Here is a 26787-nt window from a genome sequence, read left to right on the forward strand (position 1 = left end):
TAGGAAACGGGCGTCTAGCTTAGGCTATCGGAGCAGCACTGGCGGCCGAGCCTGGTGATGGAACTGGAGCTCTGTCACCAGTTAAAGCGAAAGCACAGAAAGGAAACAAATTCTCATTAAGTGCCAAGTCCTGTGAGGAGCACGTTCACATAAAACCTACTCGCATATACGATCTCGTCCGACTACTGTTCATACACAGTTCCGTCAGGAAGGAAACACTTTCACAGCTAAACATCAGTTTCGGATAGCTTAATGTAGTCTGCCCAAGGTCACAGGAGAGCTGAGACCTGAGCCTAAATGTCAATGGCTCTAGCCGCAAACCTCTGGCCACTGTGGCCCGATGACCAACCACTGCTGGAGGGCACTGCTCTGCCCTGAGCCCTGTCATCCGTCACCATCCATGCTGTTCGAGAAGCTCCCCAGCCCCAGCCCCCAGGGAAGCATGGGGCCGTGCCCCCCTGAACAGAGCACCGTGCAAGGAGAACCAGAATGTTCCCCCCTCCCATCCCACACCCATTGCTCCTAGGAGACTCCTCCAAGTCCCCACAGACTTCTCCAGCTCTACGAGAGGGAGTGGAGAGAGCAAAAACGGTCTCTCTTATCCTCTCACATCAGGCCTTACGACATTACCCATCTCTGGCTTCCCTGAAGCCATGTCCCAGAGGAAGGGGCACAGAATGGGAAGAGATGCGATGAGTTAATGGAGAGGGACAGCGGCAGCAGAGGCACAGGCAGGCCCTACCCCGCTGAGGTGGAGGCATTAAAGCACTTCCTGGAAGACAGGGGTCTCACACCGATGTGCTCACACAGCTTTGCTCTGGGCTAGGCACCTAAACACAGGCCAATCTGACACCTCCCCGTGTTACCAGAGCAGCTGCTCCCGGCCAGTGCCCGATCCGCCCGCAGAAGTCAGCGGCAGGAAACCACCCTGACAACAGAGGGCTGCTGAGAGCCTGGAGCGAGGAGGTGGGTGGGCCTCCTTGTCTCCGAATCAAAGGGCTTGGCGGCCAGACACCAACCCACTCCCTCATCTTCCCCCTTCTCAGAGTTCCCACACATCAAACACTTAACACCGTGCCACGCTCCATGTGAAGCACTTCACACACATTCTCATCATTTTCTCACAAAACCCGTATGAGATAAATGTAGTTTGGTATCCCCCTTTTATAGACGAGGAGTCCAGAGAGGCAAGGTCCCATGCTCAAGGTCATGAGCATGGCAGAGCAAGTGTCAGACAGGATTTTTATCCTAGGCAGTTTGAGTTCAGAGCCCAAATGGCCAACTACAGTTGACCCCTGGCCCCCCAGCCCACCCCACACAAGTGAAAATACGTGTATAATTTCTGACTCCCCAGTCACCCCTCAATATCCATGGGGTTGAACATTCCAGAACCCCCAGCAGATACCAAAGTCCGTGGATGCTCAGGCCCCTCATGTTATATGGCACAGAACGATGCACACAGTCAGCCCTGCAAATCCACGGACGGCAAGTAGTTTTGTTTTTTTAAACCATGATTTAAAAAAAAATTATTTATTTTTAGAGAGAGGGGAAGGGAGGGAGAAAGAGAGAGAAAGAAACATCAGTGTGTAGTTGCCTCTCATGTGGCCCCCACTGGGGACCTAGGCTGCAACCCAGGCACGTGCCCTGACTGGGAATTGAACTGGAGACCCTTTGGTTCACAGCCCGTGCTCAATCCACTGACTTACACCAGCCAGGGCTGGAAGTACTGTTTTTATCTGTAGCTGGTTGAATCTGTAGATGCGAAACCCAGGACCCAGGGATACAGAGGAAAGACTATATATACATATATTTAAAAATCCACATAGAAGTGGACCAGAGCAGTCCAAACCCATGTTGTTCAAGGTTATCTGTACTATGGCCCTCTGTCCCATCCCTCCAGCCCCAACACCTCACCCTCCACCCCCGCTGCATCCCTACCTGCCTCAGCAACGAAGCCTTGTCCTGCTCATCAGCTGTCCCCTGCAAACTGCAGCGGCTCACTGGTCTCCCTGCAATTTCTCCCAGGCAGGTATGCAGAGTCCCACCGTCCACGGGACCGACTGCAGCCCATAAGCACAGCACGGTCCTCCCTGTGCTACCCACTCCCCCCGCCCAGCCCTGGTGGCCTCATCTCTACCACACCTAATGCACTGCTGACCCCTACAGTGACCCCCATGCCTCAGCCAGGGCATGGGCAAGTTCCCCAGTCACTCACGGCTCAGTTCACAGGTCACTTCCCCTGGCTCTTCCCCCTCAACCCCCAGCTTGCTATGAGGAGCTCTCGTTACAGACCTTTATCACAGTACATCACACAGGGTTATAATTACACATTCCCAAGTCTGTCTCCTCCAAGAGTCTGGGAGTTCCTCAATGACACAGACCATGTCTTACACATCTTCTGAACCCTCAGTGGGCTAACAGGATCTGTTCAAATAATACTTATTGAACAAATAAATGCCCCTCATTCCAAGGGACTATGCAAAACCAGGCTAGTGGCCAAGCTCTCTAACTGGTGACTTGAGCCTGTGCACCTGTGCAGCACACACAGGGGAAGCTGGGCTGGAGGTGCTGGGTGTGTGCTCAGCTCCTCCAGCCCTCTGTGCAGGAGGCCCCTTTCCTAGGTTCACAGGAAAGAGAGCCGCAGATGGAGGGGGGCCTGGCAGGGCTGGTCTGAAGCTCACACATCACGGCCGGCCTGGGGCGCTGAGCAAACACTAAGAGGCCTGACTTCCCCTGGAAAAACTCCAGTCAGACCGGAAACACACAGGCAGGCACAGCCAGCTCTGGAGATCTGGACTCCAGCTCTTGCCCCTCTCCCACGAGGAGCAGCCGGCCAGTACAGAGAAAACCCCTGGTGACACCGGCCTGAGCAGCCGTGTGGTCCGTCTCCTCCCCAGTCTGACAGGGGTCAAGCCCCGGCCAGCTGTACCAACACCATCTCCTCTCTGAGCCTGACTGCCTGGCCCAGGCTCTTTGCTTTCTTCTGCTACCCCCACCCTGGTCTGTCATTGCCTATTTTAGTTTCCCTGGGGCGAGGACCTGTGTTCATCCACCAGACAAGGGAGCCCAGCATCTAGAAGATTATCTGCAGAAGAATCAAAGACAAAAGCCTAGGGCTCCAAAATCCCCACAAACGTGCTTGGCTGGCACGCAGAATTCTCCACGGAGCCTCCACCTGGGCCCCTTCCCCACAATGTCCCTTGACTGAACCATCTCACCCCAGAAGACACCAGAAGGAAGCGTGTGGGGCAGCGTCAGAGAGGCTGAGGCCGTAAGACCTGAGCACAAAGGTCTCTCCTCGGGGGAGCAGCACAGACCACCGGGACATGGCCCGAGGCCCGCCTGAGGCACAGCCCCAGGGCCAGGTCCTCTGGGGATGGGCCGGCCAGCAGCTGCCTGGAGAGCTGGGCCCGGCTGAGGCTGTCCCAGCCAGCACTGTCATCCTGGCATAATTCACTCCCGTATTTCCATTTCCTTATCTGTAAATGGAACGGTACTCCAGTCCACCCTCTTGGGCCTTTGTAAGGATTAGCCAAGAAAGCATAATGAAAAGTCTCTGTAGCACTCAGCAGGAAGTCTGTAATTGCTTTATTTTCACTTATGTCAGTATCTGGGGGAAAAAAAAAAAAAGCTAAACATCATCCTGGTTCCTGTCATACCACCATGACACTGGGCACCAAAGCACTTCTCCACCCCTCTTTTGAGCCAAACTACCATCCTAGAGACCAGCAGGTGCCAGCCCCACTCTACCAGTGGTGAGGTAAGAGGGCACAGCTGGGCCAGAGCGAGGTCTAACACAGGACTGCCGTGCGCTTTCCCTGACCCACACCATCTCTCCTTCAGGGCCAAGGACACCCCGAGGGCAATGATGTCTCTCTCTTTGGCCACACTATAGGCACCGCACGTACCCTGGCAAGGCCAGCAGGGAAGGCCCGGCACCTGAGGCACCTGGGCAAAGGCCAGGTGGCAGGGAACCCCAGCTGGCAGCCCAACCTTCCTCAGAGTCTGTGGAGCGGGGCTGCAGGGATCAGGACCCACTAACAAGGTGCACCCATGAATGGGCAGAAGTGGGCCAGCTTCAGCGGGGGCTCCATTTACAAGACCTGAACTCCACACAAGTGACTCACTAGCTTTTTTACCCAGACTCCTTCAACCGCGGCCTCCAAAATCACAGGGCCAGGGCCCCTTCGACACCCTTTACGTATGCTCCAGGCCCCTCAAATCCCAGCTAACTAATGAGGTCATCGAATACGTACCCCTCTGGTTGACCACCCTTGGGGGCTGGGGTTAGCAGGCCCTCTGCATTCCTGCCTCCACCCTCCAAAGACCTGAGATCATGGACTAGATTCATCCCTTTCCACTTCCCGTCCTTCTGTTCAGACCCCAACGTACAAACAAGCCCGGCATCAGTTGTGTAAATCTCCATACACTTTACACACCATTCTACATAGTAAGTAGGTGAGTGAATAGATGGGTTAGGACAAAAAACAAAAACAACACTTCCTCCCCTTTTCCGGGTCATAATCTAAGTGAAACATGAACTCGGTCCCCATCTTCCTCCCTTCCCGCACCCTCCCCCTCTCCTCCAGCCACACTCTGCCTCCACACCATTCACAGTCATAGTCTATTCTTACTATTAATAACAGCTCGCATTTATTAAACATGCTTGTGCCAGACACTGTGCTAGATGTTTTACATCAATTTCCTCATTTAATCTCCAAAACCACCACACAGCATATAGTAGACATATCATTACTCCCATTTTATAGCTGAGGAAAACTAAGGCTAGTAACTCACTGGGGGACACACAGCTAATACATGGGCCAAGAGGGTGGGGGGTGGGGTTCAAACCCAGCCTCACCTTCAACCACTGTGCTGTACTTATTGCCCCTGCTGGTCACGTGAATGGTTTGAAACGAGCCTGTTACCCAGGAGATCTCTATCTGGGAACCTCCAGCCTGTGCCACAAATTCACAGGGAGCAGCAAGAAGCAATCAAGGGGACACCTGGGGGATGCTCCCAGGACTAGATCAGCTCTCTGCAATGTCTGCCCTTCCTCCACTTTAGAATCCTGTCTCTTGAATCGATATTTCCTCCCAGTGGCTGACAGGGCCCACGGGGGCACAGAGGAAGGCAGCTGCCATTTCTAAGTTCAGCAGCTGTGTCAGATCTGGAGTTTGTAGTTGAGGATGGCTGCCTCACCACAACATCTTCCTTCCTCCAGTCTCCTCGCCCATGCACACCAGGCCGGAAAAGTCCATAGGACCTTCCCCTGGGAGTCCCCCGAGCCTAGTCGGGAGCCTGGCTCTCCCTGACATTAGTCTCCGGGGGTCTCTGCAGGAGGCAGCACACGCCGCACAGGGTGCGCACACATCATCTCTCACACTCGAAGGCGGGGGAAGGAGAGCTGGGCTCCCATCCGGCCACAGCACAGGCACATGCTAAGTGGAATGACATTCTGATAGATCTGGGGTTTTTCAACCCCCCCCCTTCCCTCCCTCCTCCCATCTGAGACCTGTGTAAAAGCAGCCACGCACAGGCCTGGGAGGGCAAGGAGGCAGGAAATCAAGAGTAGCTGCTCCTGGCTCTCTGCAGCCACAGGATGCAGAACACAAAGGGCCAGACCCCAAACTGGCTGTCCGTTCTTGAAAAGAGTACCTGAGTCCAAGGCACTGGGGCCAAGCGTTTTGAACATGCTCCTGAGGGTGGGGCGTGCCTGGCTTTCTACCAAGAGTCCCTTCCCTGACTTCGGGTGTCAGCCCACCCACACCTCCAAAATTCAGTTCCAGGACAAAAGCAGCAGTGAGAAAAAGCAGCCACTGCCTTCTCTCAGGCTTTTTTCCAAATCAAACAAGACCCCTTCCGCCGTCTACCAAGAGGGAGATGAGTAGGCTCAGCTCTGCTCCAAAAGCAGCCCTACCCCAACATCTGCCTAAGTTCTGCTCAGAGAACCCAAAGGTTCTTTTGCAAATAAGAGCCCAGCCTGGGGGCCCAAAGAGTTTCACCGAGACTGCTCTTTTTGGAGAAAGGGTGGTGGGTGGCGACCGTCTTGCCGGACCCCAGCCAAATTCAGAGGCTGGGTGGGGGCGCTGCCTAGGCTCCCCTCACCTCCACGAACACCATTCTCGGAGTGTGGGGGACCCGATGCCTGCTCCGCGGGTCTCCAACCCGCTAGGATTTTTAGGCCTCTGGGCAAAGGGCCAGAACATTCCCCCTAGCTGGGGGAGGGGGTGTCCTGTCAGGTGACTGAGGACCCGGATGCCCCCCGCCAGGGGTGACCACCGGGGCCGAGGCGGGGGCGGAGCCCGGAGGGAAGGGCAGTAAAGTTTGCCCAAGTCGCTCCGTCAGCGGGCCCGGGTGCGGGGGAGCCGGGTGCGGGTCCCTATCCACCCTGCGCGCGCACAGCGGGCCCCGGGCAGGGGCACACTTACTGGCTCCCTCGATCTTGTCGGCGCCGCGGCTCCACGTGATCTGCCGAGTCTCCAGCTTGACCTGGAAGGTCTTCCGCTCCGGCCGCTGCGACTTCTTGGAGTAGAACAAAGTCATGACGGTGCCCACCTCAAGGCTGCGGCAGAGGTTCAGCACCTCGGCGTCTGAGGGCGCGCCAGGCCCGCAGCCATTGGCGCAAGGGGTCGAGACACCCGCCATGGCTTCGGCCCTGGGGGCGGCAGCGGCAGCGGCAGAGGCGGCGACGGCGGCGCAGGACCCGCCGGCGGGAGTAGGCGGCGGCGGCGGCGGCGGCTAAGGCGGCCGGCGAGTGGGCCGCGGCGGCAGCTCCTGCGGGAGGAGACGGGGCGGGGCCTGAGCAGGGGGCGGGTCGGCTCTGCAGGCCCCTCCCCGGCCCGCGCGCCGGGAACAAAGACGCTCGCGCGCCCGTGGGGAGGACCCCCGCCCGCCGCCCGCTGCGCCTGCGCCCCGCGACCCCCCGGCCAGGCCCGGGGCTGGGGCGCAATGGCGGCAGGAAGACACGCGCCTCCTGCGGTCAAGCCCTGTTCCTCCATCCCGCAAAGCTTCCTCACGCGGCCCCGGGCACAGCTAAGTGGCCACGGCCGATCTCGTCACGCGCGGAGCCGCGCGCCCGCCCGGCAGTCAGTCGCACAAGCTGACGCCCAGCCCACTGTCCCGTACAGGCCCAGCCGCAGCCGTTTCCTCACCCCTACTCCCCAAACGCCACCAGCGCAGCAACTGGAAAGAGAGGTGAGGGCGCTGAGCGCCCCCGAGGCCCGCCGGCCAAACCCAGTTACCTGGGCGGGCTGCCCGGCGGAGGGAGCCAGGCCGGGCCGCCTCACCCCGGCGGCAGCGGCGGGTGCTCTGCGCGCCCTCTCCGGGGAGGGGCGGGGGCGGGGTTGCCTTCGGATTGGCCGCTGGGTTCTGATGGACAGCAGGCTTGTCTCGCCCCCTCGCTCTGGCCGCGCAGGGCTGGCCCTCAGGCCGCAGACCCGCGTTTGTCCTGTCCCTGTGGCCAGTGTTCCCTTTATGGGTCCCGTCATTTGAACAAACACCCCCAGGCCTGAGCATCCCGTACAGGGCCTTTAGACCCGTGGTACCCAGTGGCCCTCGTCCCAGGCCTTCGCATGTCACTGCTCGCCCCACCTCACCCTCTGTGTCCACGCGATAGGACATGGTGAGGTCCTACTTCCCGGAGTCCCTCCTGTAAATGCTCTTCTAAGCTTAGGTTTTCCTGGCCTGACTCCCCTGGTTTTACTCCTCCTTTGGCCGCTTCCTTTCGACCTCAGAAGCTTCTCTTGCTCTGGGCTGGGTCCTGGGCCAGTTCCCGAGGCGACCCGACGTTTCCCTTGGCTTCACACCCGCCCCACCCCAGGCATCCACAGCACCAAGTCTGCATCTCCCCTGCATCCCACTGCCTGCTCCGCGTCCCCACTTGACGCAGGCATCTCACTCCCTGCTCAAGCTGCTCCTCCCACAGTCTTCACTTTCTTAGAACATGGCACTTAAATGCTACGGCGCTTGGGCCAAAGCGCCTGGAGTTATCTTTGATTCCTCTCTCTGCACCAACCCCACAGCAATTCACCAAGTTCAGGTCATTCTGCCCTTAAATATCTCCACCCACCCACAAGCCCAAGGCCTGTCTTTTCTCATCCAGACTTTACCCTCCTTGTTCTTGCTTTCTTTCATCTTTAAGAAGAAATTAAATCATGATTCCTTTCCTCCAACCTCAAATCCTCCCTGACTTCGCATTGCAGGTAAAATCCGCACTCCCTGCTTGGCCCTGCCACAGGTGCGGTCCGGCCTGGCCCCTTTCTCTCCCACCTCATCTCTCCCCACTTCCCCTTCACTCTGTTCTCCAGCCCCAAGGCCTTTTTGTGGTTACAGGTGGACCTCGTTTTAGTGTGCTCGGTTTGATTGTTTCACAAGTGTTGTGTTTTTTACAAACCGAAGGTGACACTCTCCACCAGCAAAAAGATTACAACTCGCTTTATCACGATACCAGCTTCATTATGGTGGTCTGGACCTGAACCTGCAGTATCTCTGAGATATGCCTGTATTTGAATAATTCACACTCTTTGTCTTCCTGAAGTGCTTCTCTAGATGCACCTGTCACGAAAAACTGAAGACACCTGTGGTCCCAGTGGAGCCGGTCAGACAGATGTTGAACCAGTCAGGACAACTTACCACATTTCAGAGGTGAGGGGCTCAGCGGAGCACCCAGCAGATGCCAGGGGAAACATCCAGGTTTCCTGGAATTCGTGAGTGTATAACAGCGTGCTCAGCAACCTACTCAGCAGGGTGCTGACTAGTGCCTGGAGCTGCCTCTGACTCTGTCTTGCTGTAGTGGTGACTTGTGTGTGTGTTGGTATGTTTTGATTCCCTCAGATGCAGCCCCTAAGAAACTGAGGTCCAGTCCCCGGTGCTAAGGAGGCTTCAGCCACCTGAGGGGAGGTGAAGTGGCTGAGATGGACTGCCATCTAGTGACAGGCCTTTAAAGTGGGAAGGAGAGAACTAAAGCTGACCTGATGCCTTGGCCCAGCGCTACAGTGCGTATGCATCGCACACCTAATCCTCATAATTACCCTCTTGTCAGGGGTTACTGTCCCCAAATTGCTGATGAGGAAACAGATTAGGGAAGTTCTGTAACTTGCCCCAAAGCCACGTAACTAACAAGTGGGGATTTGAACCCAAGCCCGTCTGGCTACAGCAGCCACCGGCTTAAGTAGGTCAGTGGGAATGGAGGGTAGCTGGGTAATCGGTATGGGTGGTGGGGGACGGGGGGTGGCCTTGGGTACAGCTGGCCCAGGGCACATGGAACTCACAGAACAGGAGTGTTCATAAAGTGTGGCTCGGGCTGGTTTGGGTTTAAAATGGTGCTGCCCCTGTCTGCAGCCAGGAGTCATGAGCCGGGAAAAATGAGAAACCCAGCATGTGCCCTCCAGGAATTCATAGGCATTAAACAGATCAACACTAGTATGTAAGGCGAAGTGTGATGAGAGCTACAGAGGAAAAGAACAGAGGGCTATGAGACAAACATTAGGGAGCCCTAGTCAGATCTAGTAGACAAGAAGTACCTCTCTAGGACTCCGCGGAGGCCCGGAGGGTGTGAGTAGATGGCCAGGTGGGTTTTTAGGGGCGGGCTGGAGGAAAGTACTTTCCAGGCAGAGGTGACAGCATGTACAAAGGCCCTGAGGCCAGAAGGAGCTTAGGAAATATTAGGAATAGGAAGAAGGCTAGAGTTTACTAAGTGTGGTGGAGCATTTGGGGTGATGAAGTAAGGAAGATAGCTGGGGGCTGAATGGGGACCCTATCCGCCTATCTGATCTTGTCCATTTTTCTAGGAGGGCCCCTCCTACGTGCTGCACCCCTCCTTGAGCTTCTTATGTCGTCTTGGACAGCCTGTGGACTGTGATGCACTTTTAAAGTAATTTATCCCATTTTCTGAAGCTCCCCAATATGCAGCCCATGCCTCCTTGCTTTTGCTTGTGTTTTCGCCTCTGAGACCAGGCTCCCAGGGGCTCCAGAAATGCCTGCCAACAGGAGCTCATATTTTCAGTCTGCTGCCAGGTGCTTCATCAGGAAATAGGGCCCCATATCCTCCTGGGACTTCTGAGCCAGCATCCCAGGCCTCGGGAGCCTCCCTCCACCAAAGGAGGTTCAGGAAAATCAGGACACAGAAAGGGTGTGGCTGGGATGGGCTTCCCCCAGCTCAGCATATATATGGGTACGTGGGTGTCGCTAGCAATGCGTGCAGCTGCACTGGATGGGAGGGAGCAGCCCGGCACTCACACAAGGTACTTGCCTGTGGCATCACCCAGGCTAGTCCTGCTTGGGCCTATTTCTGCCAGTACTCATGCTTCAACATGCCCTGGCCCACACCGATACCTGTTCCTGAAGTCTGGGGAGGAGTCTCAGCCCACGTGACCCTCTGGCCCTGTGGGCTTGTCTTCACAGCTGTTCATTTACAAACCCTTGGAATAACACTTAGCATATAGTAAGCCTAATATAATTGCTTTACCCACATTGGCTCATTTATTCTTCATTACAGCACTGAGGCAAGTACTCTTATGATACCTATTCTACAGACGAAAAACTGAGGCACAGAGAGATTAAGGGACATGTTCATGGACACACAGCTAAGAGGTGGCAGAGATGGGATTCAAACCCAGAGATCCTGGCTCGAATCAATGCTATGTTCCTTCCTACATAGGTAAGTATGAACATTTTATTGTGTGTCCTCACCCCTTTCCACAATACCCATACCTGATATGTCTTCTCCTTTTCGGCTATTTGGTTAAATGTTGTCACAAGTGGGGTTCCTTGGGAAGTAGACTCTACAGAGGTTAGTGCACAGAATGTTCGTGAGGGAGTGCCCTTGGCTGGGATCAGCACTGTGCAAGGAGGCGGCATGGGGGAGAAGTCCGGCCTCGAGGTGGGCCAGTCCCCGGCCAGCCCCACCTCAGTCGGCCATAGAACATGGCCGGCCCTGGGGAGGGCACAGCCCCAGCCACAGGGCTCTCTGCCACCGCGGTGGCCTTAGGGGGCTGGCAGCTCTCCTAGCAGCTGGGGCAACGAGTACTTCCTTGAAGGGGAACTGGGTGGCAGACATCACTGTGCCCGCCACAAATGTATTCGGTGTTCTTTTCCAGTCCTTTAAAGAAGTGCAGGGTACTGAAACAAAGGACAAAAATGTCGTAGTACAGAAACGGGATTTGCAGTCAAAGGAGGAGAAATATAACATGGTTGATACAGGTTAGCATAGCCACTGTGACTGAGAATCAGATGTGGCTGAGCTTCCTGGTTGCCAAAGCAAAAACTCTTCTTTTTTTTTTTTTTTAAGATTTTATTTATTTATCTTTAGAGAGGGAAGGGAGGGAGAAAGAGAGAGAGAGAAACATCAATGTGTGGTTGCTGGGGGTCATGGCCTGCAACCCAGGCATGTGCCCTGACTGGGAATCGAACCTGCGACACTTTGGTTTGCAGCCCGCACTCAATCCACTGAACTATGCCAGCCAGGGCCCGCAAAAACTCTTATAACGGATGATTTAGGGGAGAAAAATTTTCCTGGGGACAGATTATAAAAGAAATTTCTCATATGGACACTTATTCGATTGAAGTAGTGGAGAATGTTCTCCACAAATTTAACAGCAAATGCTGACAGTTTATTTGTTTCTGGTAATAACCTCGAGTGTTCATATAAGGTGTGATGTAAAAGTATAGCTCAGTGGAGCCCCTTCTGCAATTGAAGGTAAGTGGATTTATAGATTGGCAGTATCTAACTTGATCCATACACAAAACGTCATACCTTTTCTTTAAGCTATTCTTTGATTTTGACTCAGTAGTTTCTTATGTTAGGCATCTAGTCAGCCCTTCTCAAGGGTTTCTGAGCCAGCCAGCCCGCACCTCAGCACACAGCTGGTACTGGGTAAGACTTCACCTCAGTGCTCCTGGAGCTCCACCCCGCGAACTTCGGTCTAGGCTCCTTGATCGCTGGCCCCATTGTCTGTCCATGCCTCCCACTTAGTTGCTGGACTTCACACTTCGGTGATGTCGTCCCACTTTCCTCCTCACCGGGGATGTACTCTCAGCCCCTGAAGAGCCTCACATTCCCTGTCAGTCAGGGCAGAAGGAGGTCTGGCCCAGCCACCCCCAGGGACTCTGCTTTCTCTTTGCCGAGGGGTCTGTACACTGGGCCCAGAGATGTGGGAGAGCTGGGCTCCAGGCGCACCTTCTGTGGGAAGGTGGCAGGGGTATGTCATGGCTTCATTGAAGGGAAGGAAGGTTGAGCCCTTGTCAGCCTCTGGCGTAGGTTGGGGCGGATCTGTTTTTTCACGCTCTCTCCCTTTAGCCCAACAAATACGCCCCCTCCGTTGCAGTAACACAGCAGAGAGGAATCAGACCAAGTTCCCACTCCAGTAGTGGATACAGAAATGCCCACAGAGGACCGGTCAGCGTGATCAGGGCCCCTGGATCCCTGAGAAGGGACACAGACCTCACTTAGAACCTTTGGTGGCTATGGGGACGGAGCAAAGTGAGAAACGGTGTCCTGTGTACTTGAAGATGCGGCAGGTCCAGAAACAAGGTGACCATTCGGTCTGTAGTGGCAACCCAGGTGTTCTGTGGCTTTTGTTTTTTTCAACTAAAATATAAACAATTTTAGAAATGCATGATTCAAATGTCCATATATACAATTTAGTTACAGGTATGTATTCGAAATCACCTATTATTTAAAACAATACATTAATTTATGTATATTGACTTTTCCCACTCTTACCTTTGCAGTAACATTCAAACTCTTTACATAAATCTTTCTTTCTTTATAGATATCACTGGAGTCGCTTTCTGAGTCATCTAATACAATTCCTGAAAGCACACTCACTGCCCTCTAAGTTGTCTGAGAGAGCACACTTCTGAAAAACCAACTTTATTGAGGGATAACTTACATGTAATGGAAGGCACCCACATTGAGGGTAAAGTTTGGTGAGCTTTGACAAATGTAAACCACCCAATCAAGACATAGAACATTTCCATCGGCCCCAAGAGTTTCCTGGTGCCCTTGGCAGCCAGTCTCCCCGCCCCCACCTGGCAGTCACAATCCACTGTCTGTTACTACAGACTAGCTTTGCCCGCTCTAGAATTTCATGTAAGTGGAATCATTAGCGTTTGCACCATTGCGTCTAAATTCGGCATGTTGTCGAGATTCACCCACGTGGCTGCAGAGAGAATACTTTTTGAATCACTGTGTGATGCTGTTGCTGGAAACATTAACCTAAGCATGAACACCTCTTTGTGTAACATTAAAACATGTTTCTTTTCCATTCTCCTGTAGCTATATTTCAGTATTCAGTGGGTCAGCCTAGCCACAGACCCTTCCATAAAGTTTTGACACAAATCTTAACTCTATGATGTTGTCTATAAATACTTCAGTGTTTTTCTAAGAATCTTAAAAATACATATACAGAACAACAGTAACCATTATCAGACCTAAAAAAACCAACACTATATTGCTATTTAAAGTGATCATTAAGAGGCTTGTTTATATCTAATACTTAGGATTGTGAGAAAGAATTACGGAGCCTGTGGTCAGTTTCTTTCTTCGCCTCCTTGTTTATTGATTTCGTCAGGGGACTACTTATAAGCATCCAAAACTAGCTTGACTGAGGTCATTTCAGGGTAATGTGTTTTCTCCAAAAAGTGCTTTTCGGTTCAAAACAAGTTTAGAAAGCTTCCCATTATGTGAGGGATTTTGTAAGAACCAAAATATAAGTAAACTGTTTTCTCAGAAGAAAAAAAAATACTTTAAGTTTTCTGTGGGGAACTACTTATACTTAGTGTATATGGGGTTTAGGAGGTGGTTCCAGAGTCACCGGCTCACTGGCCATGGAAGGGGGAGAGAGGTGTGAGGACGATGGCCGCCCTCAGTTCTGGCCGAGGGGCTGAGGTGTGGAGCCCTGCCCATGGAGCTCGCTCCCAGAGAGATGAGGTTGAGCGGCCCGTGGACACCCCTGCAGAGATGTGCCTGGAGCTCAGCGCAGGGGTCCGGGCTGGAGATGGAGGCATGGGAGTCATCACGTTCGGGTGTGAAGGGGAGCAAGGGCCTGAGAGAGGGGGAGGGAAAGCAGGCGGCGGCGCTGCGGAAGCCAGAGAGAAGTGCTTTAAGAAGGGAGTGGTCATGTGTTGTATGACTGTGCTCGAAGTCCCATGAAGGGAATTTCTAGAGGAAGTCGATTTGTGAAGGTGGAGGGGGTAGGAGGGGCATGAGGGATCTTACTGGGCGGGTGATGTTCGAGACTGATTTATGGAGAGGGCTACACCACTTAGTAGTAAACTAAATACCACCGTACCTATTTCAATAGGTAGATTTTATGGTCTGTAAAATACACTTCAGTAGAACTGTTAACAAAAAAAAGGGGTCAACTGTCTGGTGCCACAAAGAGCCTAAGTAGGATGCAGAGCCCATGTACTGGTTTGGTCCCTCACTGGTGGATTCACCGGTCAGGTTGGAGATGGGAGAACTGGGGGCAGCGTGGGGCAGAAGCTAGTTGCCGTGGGTGGGGGAGTGACAGGGTTGTGCCTGTGACTCATCCAGGGGCTTGTTTGTGCAACGAAGAGGGAGGAGGTGGTGGCTGGAAGGCGCTGGGAGTTGTGGTTTCTTTTTTCATGTTTTAAATGCATGAGAGGCCTCAGGTAGATTTGGCAGGGAGAATGGACAAGACCTGCTGTCTAGATGTGAGGGGTGAGGAGGAGGGGGGAGCCACGGGAGCACCAAGCTGCCTGGTGTGGGCGGCACGTGGAGGCCGTCTCCCTTGTCTCCCTTTGCTCCCAGGGGGACTCAGCGTCACAGAAAGGCCTGACAAGAAGGAGTTGTCAGACGCCGCACATCCGGCCTCTCCTGGCCACGGCGGGGAGGAGGGGCCGAACCAGTGGGTGAGTGGCTAGGGCGTGGTCTCCTGACTCCGTGCTCAAGCATCCTTCAGGGCCCTCACCTCCCTGTCCAGCCCCTTCCCTCACACTCAGTGGCCAGGCCAGCTTTCCACTCTCTGGCTCCCTCTCCAAGGGCTGCCACTGCCATCCAGCATACGCCCTTTGCAGTGGTTCTTGACCCACATCTAGCTGCCTACACCTGCCCTCAGAAGACTTGCAGCGAAGTCCTTGCTGGAAAAGGTAGGCACAAGCTCTTGCTCATTAATAACAGTCTTCTGCCTGCAAGCCTCCTGTCCCTGATTGCCAGTTGTGGACCAAGTCTGTGCCCTCGTTGTCCCAGGTCCTGCTCAAATCTCAAACCTGAGGTCCACTCATCGTCACCCTCCTGGCAGCCATAAGGCTTTGTCAGTTGGGCAGCAGCTGGACCGCCGAGTGCTGTTCCTCACAGTGGTCTAGCAACACCACCATGGAAGGCAATTCAGAAATACCGTGGCTGCAGTTTCTTGCTCCAGAGCCATGATGGCTACATAACATCCTTTTATTCCCTGGGGTGGATGCCACCTCCCTCACTGGCCAATGAAATGCAGGTTGCCGAAAAGGTCTTCCCCCAGGATTGTCTGCTGTGGCCCCAGTCCTTGCCCAGCTCCCAGCTGCAGGAGTTCGGAGACCATCAAGGAGATGGCTCTACTCCAGAACGTATACACACATGCTAGCAAGCTAGAGGGCCTACAGCTAAGTGACCAATTCTGGCCACCCGAGCCTTCCTGCTCCTCTTGACTGTGAGATCTCACCCTGAATGCCAAAACTTAGCTGTAACCTAGGATGAGGAAAGGAACAATTTTTGTCGAGTCCCTAACCAGCCTGGGTACCAGAGCAGCTGGAAGAGGTCACAGATCACTTCTCTTTTAACCAACCAGTTGATGCCGGGTAGAGTCGCCATTCTACCCGAGAGAGGGGTGCTGAGATCCAGGGTCCTCACCAGCCTAGTGCCCTCAATTCCTGCCATCCTGACTTAAGCACAGCCACAGAAGCAACCCAGACAAGCTCCCTGCTGCTTCTGGCCAGCACACGTGGAAAGCTCCTGAAATCTGCCTCCCAAGGTGGGACTCAAAAAATCCTAGAATTGACTTAGAAAGTTGTACATTTATTTTTACATGTTTGAACTTCACTTATCTTCAAAGCACTCACCATTTGATGCAATACACCTAACAAGACATTTTTTCCACTGCTTGGAACACTTTTTGAACTCGAACTTGATGCCTTTTAGTGCGTCTGCCACTTTTTGTTTCACCTCTTACACATTGGTTTCCCTTACTTTTTTCATCCAGGGGATGAAAAGTCGCTTGGGGTGAGTGAATAGGGAGGGTAGGGCATGGGGGTCAGGCTGTTTTTGGTCAAAATCTGCTGGACACTCAGCACCGCGTGATAAGGTGTGCTTCTAAGTCACCCGTCGTGAAGTGAGCAAACTCACTGTCTTAAAAAAAAAATTCACTGAAGCCAAATGCAGCCTCTCACACCCCCAGCTTGTACACTGGTACAGATGGGTTCCTAGAATACTCACCTAGTGGGGGAACCTGTTCTATAAGGGACACCACCCTCATATACTTACTCCATAAACACCACCTATACTAGGCAATTTCTATTGGGTTGGCCAAAGTTTGTTTTTCTGTAAGATGGTTATAGTAGCACTGAGATGTCTTTAACTTCACGTAGAAAATGTTAGATTGTATTGCGAGAGCTGTCACATCATCATGCATTTAAAAAAAACAAAAACAGCCCTGGCTAGTGTAGCTCAGTGGATTGAGCACTGGCCTGTGAACCAAAGGGTCGCCAGTTCTATTCCTAGTCAGGGCACATGCCTAGATTGCAGGTCAGGTCCCCAGTAGGGGGTGCATGAGAGACAACCACACATTTATGTTTCTCTCCCTCTTTCTCCCTCCCTCCCTCTCTAAAAATAAAATATTAAAAAAACACACATCAAAATTGAAATTTTGTGTAGCCATTTTAATATTGAAAAAAGTTGCAACATTTTTAGCATATGCTTTATTATTTCAAGAAAGGTAAAATGCAACTGAAATGCAAAAAGATTTGTGCAGCGTATGGAGAAGGTGCTGTGACCCATCGAACGTGTCAAAAGTGGTTTGCAAAGTTTCGTGCTGAAGATTCCTTGCTGGACGATGCTCCACAGGCCAGTTGAAGTTGATAGTGAGACATTAATCGAAAACAATCAATTGAGTATGTTAGGAGACAGCCAACATACTCAAAGTATCAAAATCAATAAACTTATTGGTAAAAATTAAAAGTGTTTCTTTTACGGAAAAAACTAAACAGACTCTCTGGCCAACCCAATGTAGTCCCTGCACCCCATCTACTTTTGCAGGTTTTCTGCACCTCCCCTCACTCCCTGGGCCTGCCTTTATCTGGGGGCGCGGGCTCCGGCTGCCTGGGACCCACGCCCCTGGCAGCAGGACTCCTGGGCAGGGAGCTGAGCAGCCAGACCACAGCCCACACCGAGTCCAGGCCCCGGAGCCCCACTCTGGCCTGGGGCCCGGGGTAACAAAGAGGCAGACACTAAGTTTCCGTTAGGTTGTAGGAATTTATTTTAAATAACCTACAGTTGATTAAAAGGGATTCATGATAAAAATAGAAGATACTTGAGGAGAGATGTGGGAAATGGACTCTGCACACACACACTAAACTAACAATGCCTCTAAAACTAATGATTATAGCAAAAAATGTTTTCACATTAAAATTCTGCTTTTTATGTTTTTTCCCCATTTTTTACACAATTACAAAAGAAAAAATAATAGCCCTAAAATCTTGATTATTTTTCTTTTTTGGACCAAAGACTCATTTTCCTCTAGATTTATTGACCTGTGGAACTTTTTGTACAATAAAATCTTTCAGGTGAAAGACTGGGGTTTAAAATGAAAAAAGATGGATATCTGGAAGAGTACAGAAAATGCTCAGAACAAAGAATGATGGGAAAATGGTTTCAGTCACTGATTATTTCATTATCCTTAGACTCACTCATCCCTCATCCCCCCCAACCCCAATCTACACGATCTTTAAGATCAAGAAAAATGTTTAAATATTTTAAAATAATTAAAAAGAAATAAAAATTCACATTTAAAAAGGAACACTCAAGTCAGGAAATATTTTCCCATCATGCTTTTCTGTGAACAGGTGTCTGAACCAAAACACTGCGGATGTCACAACTGCTTCAAGTTTAATGAAAATTGATTCCCATGACAATAGATATTGACGACTCTAACAGGTGCGCTGGGTTTTTGTTCTACTTAGTTTTAAATTCCTGAAATGGGGGAGAGGGGAGGGAGTTTAGGAATTCATTTCTATTAAAATATAGAAGTTATTGCAAAACCCTAACTGTAAAAACGCACCAATATAATCGGACTTCGCATACAGTAGCTAAGAGAATCCAAATGCTTCAGTGAAACAGTGAATTTGCCTGGCAGAACTCTTGACAAATTCCCATCCACTTGCCCTCTTGAAAATAAAAACAAAATTCAAAACAAATCATACAGCTAGAACTTTGATATCTGAAATAGTTTTAAATAAGTTGTCCATAGGACAACTGGCTCAGCTCTCCCTTATAATATCTTCAGGTTTATCTTTTCTCAAAGGTGTTGGTTTGTTAAGACTTGCCGCCTCCCTCCCTCAGGTGTGAGGGCAAGCGAGGCTCACAGTTTATCCATCTTCCCCAAACCACACTGTTCCTTTTCATAGAAAGCTGCTCCTTGAGACTGGCTAGAACTCATAGTCCTCATCAGCCATGTCGATGGCCCAGGCAAACTTCTCCCGCTGGGTTTTGTTGTAAATTTTCTCAATCGGGACCCCCCACTTCTTGCACCTGCAACAAGCGAAAAAAGAAGGATCAGTGTCTCTGGGAACAATGGCCCAGACCTGGGCCAGAGGCTTGGATGCCTTCTCCTTCACATCCGTCTGGTGAGAATGAGAATACAGGTGCTCAACTCATTTAACCTTGACAATTACCTCTAAAGTAGGCACTACTACAGATGTACACATGAAAAGACTAAGGCAGAACGGTTGTGTTCCCAAGCAGAGTGAGCATGGAGCTGAAAACTGAACCCAAGCAGTCTGGCTCCAGAGTCTACAGTGCCTTTCAAGCTAACCAATCCCCTAGCACCAAACTGGGCACAGGAGGGGTGTGGAAACCATAGCCCAGAGTAGCAGGTGCCACAGGGGGTGATTCCTTCACTTAGGTCCAGAATTCAACTCAAGGTAACTAATAAGCATCTTCAAAAACCTACTTATTTTAAGATTTTTTTTTTAAATGACGGTGTGGGTGTGTAGTGGGAGACAGGAGGAGTTAGCAAACAATAGAAAATTTATCTGCCTTTGTTCTCATTTTTGTCCCCCCTCCCCTCCCTTGTTCCTTTCTTCCTTCACTTGTAAAAAAACATTAAAACATTCTGTTAGCCCTGGCTGGTGTGGTTCAGTGGCCTGAGTTCTGGCCAGCAAACCAGATGGTCGCTGGATTGATTCCTAGTCAGGGCACATGCCTGGGTTGTGGGCCACATTCCCAAGAGGGGGCGCAGGAGAGGCAACCACGCACATTTCTCTCCCTCATTCTCTAAAAATAAAATCTTATTTTTTTTTCTTTGGTTAAAGTGAAGGGCTCTTTTATATTTTTCCTTCAATATGGGCAAAGAGTTTCCATTCTTAAAGTTCCCTAAAGGATGGGGACTATATCTGCCTTTTTAAAACAGACATAAACACACTCAAAAGTAGGGCACTGCCTGTTGAGGACCACCTCAACAGTCGATGAATGTTCAACTGCCTTTGAAGCGTGCACATCTGAATTTTGGCAGAGGTTTCCCAGAGGACTGGAAGTGCGTGGTGCTGTCACACCCTCGTCCCCTCCTCCAGCCAGCAGCAAAGGGCTCAATGCTTACCAAGCCACTGAGATCCGTGGGTCCAGATAGTTGAGTTTGGAGGTTCCCAAAGCAATTTGTTTGTTCTCCTCTCTGTCTGTGGCCTGAACTTCGAGCTTCATCAGCTGTTCCTCCAGTCTCTGCACAGCCTTCTTCTTTGACTCTACCACCCTGGGAGAATGGATGTCATCAAGGACCAGGCCTGGCCTCCAGACAAGAACACTGCCACACCACCCTGCCACTGAGGGGCCAGTAAACGCAGAAGCCCCAAGACAGAGATTCCCAAAAGACGTCACTGAGAAACCCTAGAAGAGTGGGGCCCTCGGGCATCTGGCTCGTACTGCACACGCTCTTCTCTCAGCCACCCCCAGCTCCACACACCAGCAGCACATATACTGTACATGCCTTTCTCAGCCACCCCAGCTTCGCCCAGCACCAACACATACTTCCTGGTCTTGGCATCCTTCATGACCTTGGCATCGGCTTTAGCACTTTTCAGGTCTCTCCGAGCATCTGCTAGCTGTTCCTTCTTGGCATCAATCTGGGTGGGGAAGAACATCAGTTTTAGGAATTAAAAAAGCCCCCCAAAAGAAAAGAACAGCCACATTAGAGAAGATGAAGCCTGGATGCGGTCTCCACCAGGCCGGCAGGCCATTTCTCTCGGGAGTCTGGCAGGTAAAACACCCAGGGGTAGCTTCGTGTAAGCACTGAGTAGGTGCACAGGGACTGCTCCATTCAACTGCTGTTTGGCCATTTATGTTCTTTGGTGCCCCATCAAGAAATAAGCCAGATGCTCAGGGAAAAGGACCCGCTGGGCCTGGGAATGTGGGTGCTAATCTTTCAGAGATCGCTCTGGCTTTAGACACCTCGGAGGGCTACAGATGACAGCTGTTTGGCAAATGGAACTGGTGCCAGGCTGCAGCCTTCATTCCGAGAATACCGACTGCAGAAGACACTCTATGAAGCTGAGACAGGGTCCTTCCATCTGCTGGGCTCCACTCACTCCTCAGATTCTGCCAGCTTCTCAAGAAAAATGATGCTTGAAGAGAATATCCAAGGGGCTAAAACATGGCAATTAAAAGGTCAGCTAGTCTGTCCCAAGCTGGTACATGGCACGGCCTGCCTTGGCATTGTTTTCAAAAGGAGAGGGAGCTGAGATGGGAAATAAATTAGTTTTTCCTCAAAAATAGAAATTTGGAGCTCTTTTTCCAAATAAAGCTCATGGAGTTGCAGCCTTTTTTGCTTGACAGAGCCCTGGAAGCACCCCTGAGAACCCATGTCTTCTCTGAGTTCCTGCTGGAGGACGGCAGCAGGCAGCACCATGGACCTAGAGCCCACACCTGGGAGCTGGTGCTGCTGAGAGCAGGGGCACCCCTGACCTGCTCACTGTGCTAACCTGGGAGGTCGAGGGCACCCCTGTAGAGCACACACAGCCTGACTCAAACACACTGGGCTGCTGCTCCCAGCCTAGAACTGTCTGTTAGAGATACCCAGCCCCATACTTGAAACAGAGGCTACTATTGTGAGACAATCATTAAATGCATTTTACTATGAATGGCTTACTCCCAACATTTATGTTGTCTAAAGGCAAGCTGAAGGAACCGATTCTATACACAACATCACAGACACCACTAGCCAGATTCTTCTTCAGCTAGAAATGCAACACACCACAATCTCTTAACCATTTCTGCGGACGCTCAATTGGCAGGCTACGTCAACGCTCCCAAAGCGTCAAAGACTCCATTGACTCACTCGGCAAACAGGGGCGTGTGTGTGCTCTGTGGACACACAGGAGAGCGTCCCTGGGCTCAGAGGGCTCGCCTGGCAGGCAGCCTGGGCTGCCCAGACAGTGGTTCCAGAGTGAGGTCAACAAAGACCTCCTCATGCTCCAGGGAGGGATCTCCTGAGTCAGGTAAACATCCCCTGAATATTCATGCTTTTATTTCGGGCTCAGAACAAGAGGGGTGTAAACGATACCAGGTGACCGCCATTTAACAGAGTGACAGCAAACGGAGGCTGCTAGGAAGGGTGGTCTGCAGGGTTCTTCGCCTGCTGACCACAGGGGCCTGAGCGCTCTATGGACGCACACTCGTTTGCTGTGGCCGTGTGCCTCCCGTCAGGAAAGCCAGATGGCACTGCAGGTTGTGTGTATCTTCTGACCCAGACGTCCTACTCCTGGGCATTTATCTTGAAGATGTTTCAACAGAATGAAATGTCAACATGAGCCTGAAAACGTGTATGTGGTCTCACTCTATAGCAGCTGTTAAACTCCAGCTGTCCCAGCACAGGGTAAAAAAGAAATCACATCTGTGATTTCATTACTTCTAGTTGAAATTCATTATCTCCTTCAATTATGCGGGCAACAAACTATAGTAATACCAGCATTACCTATATTATCAGCAACAGACAGTAATTTTCATATCATAATTAGTGCAATATTGAAGTATCATTTATATTCATCACTATCCTGAAATTTACAGAGTATTAGAACCACCTTAAGATCTCAGTAAGTTAACAAGGAAGCACATCTATCACCACGTCAAACTTTAATATATGTTTGGCAAGTACATTTTAAGATCATTGGTTTTCTCTGTAACCCTATGTGTCGGTCTGCAATGAGTATCTGCAGATTCTCGTTGTGGGTTAGCACTGGGTTGGCCATTAAGTTTGTTTATTTTCCATTCCATGGCTCTAGCAGTGAACTTCATTCAAAACAATTTTATTAGGTTGTATTGTGACAGCTGTCATATCAGCAAGCATTAAAAAAAAAAAAAACCCAAAACTGGTGAATTTTTGTGTAGCCATTTAAAAATTGAAGATGGAAGAAAAATACGCAACATTTTTGGCATATTATGCTTTATTATTTCAAGAAAGGTAAAAATATGACAAACAGAAAAAAAAGATTTGTGCAGTGTATGGAAAATGTGCTGTGACTGATTGAATGTGTCAAAAGTGGTTTGCAAAGTTTCACAGTACTACTGATTCTGGCCAAATAATTCTTTGCTGTGGGGCTGCCTTATGCATTGGAAGATGTTCAGCAGCACCCCTGGCCTCTATCCATACCTAAAGCCAATAGCGGGAGATAGCCGAATGCTCAAAATACCCAAATCAATGAAGCTATTGGTGAAAATGAAAAATGTATGTTCTATTTTATGGAGAAAACACCATGGACTTTTTGGCCAACCCATTATGAGAGAATAGATTGGTTCTGTTAGCCATTGCTCACACAAAACTGTTCCGCATGTTAAGTGTCTTGTGGCTTGAAAGCTCATGACCAGGCAGAGCTGGAGGGAGGAAAACAGGCACATCTATTTGTACGTCACTTTATCCCTAGTATTCAAAACATGTTTGATGAAGAGCTGCAGAAAACAGGATTCATGTGGAGTGTGTAAAAATAAAAAGTTGTGCTAGAATTAGGGGGGGAAATGATCAGTTTCATCATCTTTTCAATTTGAAACCATCTAATTTGGAAACAGTTTTATTTCGGAGCTGTGGCAAGGATCTGTGAAGACTCTATTTATATCCATTATCCTCTTGTATAGTAAGGACAACTATCAGCAATATTTCAGAGGGTATCTCAAACTTAGCTTTTCAAAAGGGCCAACGAAGACCTGTCCACAGAAGGAACACCTGAACAAGGGGTACCTGATACTCGGTATCTCGATCCAGGGAACTACCACATAGTTCCACTTGTTTAGCTTTAGTGTGGCCTTTTCTTCCAGAACAGACTCAGAACTGGCCTTCTGATACCCCTGCTTAGAAGGCTGGAATTTAAGTGCCTCTTATTTTCAGGTGATCAGCCCACAGCAGACACCGTTCTCTTCATTTTGCCACCCTACCATCCAGATCCAAGATACCTTAGTTTGCAAGTTCATCATGGACTTCTCAAAAGTTTTGGGTGGTGCCCTCTGATGGTTACAAAGAATTGCAACAGCTCGGTTGGCACGGTTGTAAGACAGGATCTTTGCTGGGATGTTCTCATCCGCTGTACAGAAAGAACGTGACAGCAGACAAGAGTCAGTCCGTACAAGCGAACACACAATGTGCCTTCCTCAGTGCTGTGCCCTCACGATGTTACCGCCCCTTGTATCCTTGGATGAACAACTCAAGTTTCCCCAGGCCACAAGGTCAAGTCTAAGTCAATACACTCATCTGCCCGCTGCAGTGCCCGCCTCTGCAATCTCCCCACTCAGTGTAACCTGAGGACAACGGGGAATTGGGACAGACAAGGCCTGCAGTGGAGGGTGAGACAAAGGGACCGTGAGCTTTACATTGTGAAATCCCAGGGTAATATAATATGCTAAGTAAAATAAAAAGTATTATTCAAGGAATGTTCTTACTTGAGTCATTCTTCATCCTATGCTAAAATATTGACCTTCCATATTGCCCATCTTTAGCTTTTCTGGTTCATATTCTAAAGCCATTTGACCTATTTATAGAGGACAGTGGGAATCTGGCATAACAGGACTCCAGGGAAAACGTGCAGATCTGGGTGATACCTTCTGCAGCTGTTTAGAATACTACCTACTCTTAAGGGGGAAAAAATGACAGAAACCTCAAGGGAAGGATTTGCTCTGATATTTTTTTAGTAACCACGACAACCTTACTCTCTCCAACTTAACAGGACATTACAGCACTATGTCTTCTGTGAGCTTTTAAATCACACATACAAAACAGAAAATGCAGGCATAAGCCCCTGTCAGCACTCCGAAAGTTGAATCTAGAAGCTGGGATGGGAATGGGGAAAGCACTGATTTTATGTTTATACAAACTGAGCCTTCCCTCTCTATTAGCATATGCAGGGGGAAGTTTCCGGTCACAAAGTTAAGGAGGAAAGTGGAACAGATCTAGGACTCAGCTGAACAAGGACAGTGGACTGTATCTGCAGGGTGTGGGCCCTGTGTGGCCAAGTGGTACTTACGGGCTGTGAGTTCTTTGAGCTGCTGCTGTAGCGTGATGGAGGCGTTGTACGTACGGAACACCTTGGCTGTCAAGCCCTCCATGAGGTCCTGGAGATGCTTATTTAAAATAGCAGTCTGGACGAGATAAAGCAAAAAGAGGATGTTGGGATTCAGGGAGAAGCCATAGACTCCAGCCCCTTTTGGCAAGCTCTAGGCCACTGACGCCCATGCAATCATGACTTGCCACATTCCTGCTCTGCCAGAGGGAGGCTGAGAAAGGGGGGGAAGAGAATTCCAGAATATAGGGTTTCATGACACCTCCCTAAGAAGTAGTTCAATCTCAAGCAGGCTGATAAAGCAAATTGGTTCTTCCGTTAACATCTTCCCTGATCAGACATCAAGGACAGGCCTTGGGACTCCAGCAGAGATGGCTGGCATCCAGCCTAGGGAAGGCAAGGCTCTGCAGGAGTCAGGGGAGGATGAGGGCAGGGTTTGTCTGCCTCGGTCCCAGGGCTTTGGTCCTGGATACACCGTGCGCCTGGGGAAGAAGAGCACACAGGACGCCACAGGACACGCTGAAGGGAGAGCCCGAGCCACCCCCAGGCAAACCCCCCTTTAAAAGCTTTGTGAGGTGCTGGCTGTACCCCTCTTCAGCCCAGTGCACTTTGTCCACTCACATTGAGTCTATCGAAAAGGTCATCCTCAGGCTGTTTGTTCTCCATAAATAATTGCAAGTTCTTAAAAACCTGAAAGAAATAAGCAGAGCTCAGTTATCATTATTTTTAAAATCTACACTTTGGAAACAATTGCAACTTTTAAAGAAAACCTGAAACACAAGGAACACTCATGTCCTTCACCCAAGTGCACCCGCCGTTAACATACGACCTGATTTACCCGCCTGCAGTGTGCCTGTCTGCTCGCTGTCCTCTCTGCACATGCGTGCGCCTATCAGTCACCTGTTCTGAAGCACCAGTGGTGCTCACACAGGGTGCAGGTGTTCCTGACACACACAGTGCTCATCGGCTTCATAAATTTACACTGATACCTACGTTTATCTAATCTACTGTCCACATTCCAATTTTGTCAGCCGACCTAATGACGCCCTGTGCCCCACGCCAGTGTGGAGTCCAATCTAAGCTCAGGCACTTCATTTAACTGTCAGGTCCCTTTAGCTCTGTTTCATCTGGAGTAGCTCCACAGCCAGCCAAGCCTAAGTACTTATTACACATCGGACTAAAGGGCTGGATTACTGGGGTCCAGTACTCTGTAGGTCCCTGGTTCAAGCCCAATATTTGGGGGGAACCATCAAGCTGCAATACCCTCTTCAGCACCGAGCTCAGAGATCTAAGGGCCAAAGGGCTACCTTTTCATTCAGTCAGGAGCTGGGGAGAACTTGAGTAAAGCCACAGATGACAAATGTGCAGCATGACCAGGGAGTACAGAAATGCAATTAAACCATCACGATGACGTGGTGGATTAAGTCTTATGCGGTTTTTCCCGAGGGCACACCTCCACAGCATCCTCTGTTGAATACTGCTATGCGAGATGGCCCTCATCCTCAGGAAGGTAGTGCCAGGGTTGGAGTTGAGGGCAGGAACTGAAAGGAGGTACACAGGACACCAAAGAACACCTCTCTCCTCTCTTTCAAGTCATTTTTTCTAGTGCCCAGCACACACACAGCACACAGAAAGCACTCAACACACTTGCTGAATGAATGGGTGGCTGGATGAAAAAAGAGGCCACCTTAACTTACTCGTTTCTCGACAGGGACTTTGTTATAGTATCTGATCGAGTCCTTCCCAAGGAAGTCAAACTCTACCACGTACTCCTGGCCATCCAACTCTGGGTGCAAATTGATGTGCTCCACGCGAAGCGAACAGCAGCCCACAGTGTCTGCGGTTTCTCCTTCCTCCTTCTCATTGCCTGCTCTCAGAGCAAGCTGTTCAGGGAGGAGAGAGGGGGTAAAAAGATAAGCATAAATGAAGAAACTTGAATCTCATAGGATTGCTAGGAAATCCAAATCAGAAGCCTTTCAACTCTCCTTGGTAACAGAGCATTAGTCTGCAAGGCCTGGGAATTTTGAATTCTGCATTGTT

The 26787-nt window shown here is 50.5% G+C and overlaps 2 protein-coding genes across 3 annotated transcripts in view; both read right to left on the reverse strand.

Moving 5' to 3' along the window:
* The window catches only part of PLCG1 (phospholipase C gamma 1), a 35484-nt gene extending 28188 nt beyond the window's left edge, over positions 1-7296 (reverse strand). For both annotated transcript variants that reach the window (XM_045832818.1, XM_045832817.1), the window contains exons 1-2: positions 7155-7296; positions 6432-6777 (exon numbers count right to left, since the gene is read on the reverse strand). In XM_045832818.1, the coding sequence (XP_045688774.1) occupies positions 6432-6648 (217 nt within the window). In that variant the 5' untranslated portion in view covers positions 6649-6777; positions 7155-7296. The remainder of the gene's footprint in view (positions 1-6431; positions 6778-7154) is intronic.
* Positions 7297-17450: 10154 nt separating this feature from the next.
* TOP1 (DNA topoisomerase I) overlaps positions 17451-26787 on the reverse strand; it is an 87578-nt gene continuing 78241 nt past the window's right edge. Inside the window, exons 15-21 of the mRNA XM_045833175.1 lie at positions 26445-26630; positions 25369-25437; positions 24712-24826; positions 23648-23775; positions 20237-20331; positions 19812-19961; positions 17451-18745 (exon numbers count right to left, since the gene is read on the reverse strand). Coding sequence (XP_045689131.1) covers positions 18643-18745; positions 19812-19961; positions 20237-20331; positions 23648-23775; positions 24712-24826; positions 25369-25437; positions 26445-26630 — 846 coding nt within the window. The 3' untranslated portion in view covers positions 17451-18642. The remainder of the gene's footprint in view (positions 18746-19811; positions 19962-20236; positions 20332-23647; positions 23776-24711; positions 24827-25368; positions 25438-26444; positions 26631-26787) is intronic.

The sequence above is a fragment of the Phyllostomus hastatus genome, unplaced genomic scaffold (genome assembly GCF_019186645.2).
Source record: "Phyllostomus hastatus isolate PE091 unplaced genomic scaffold, TTU_PhHast_1.1 phas_contig_17, whole genome shotgun sequence".
Lineage (NCBI taxonomy): Eukaryota > Metazoa > Chordata > Mammalia > Chiroptera > Phyllostomidae > Phyllostomus > Phyllostomus hastatus.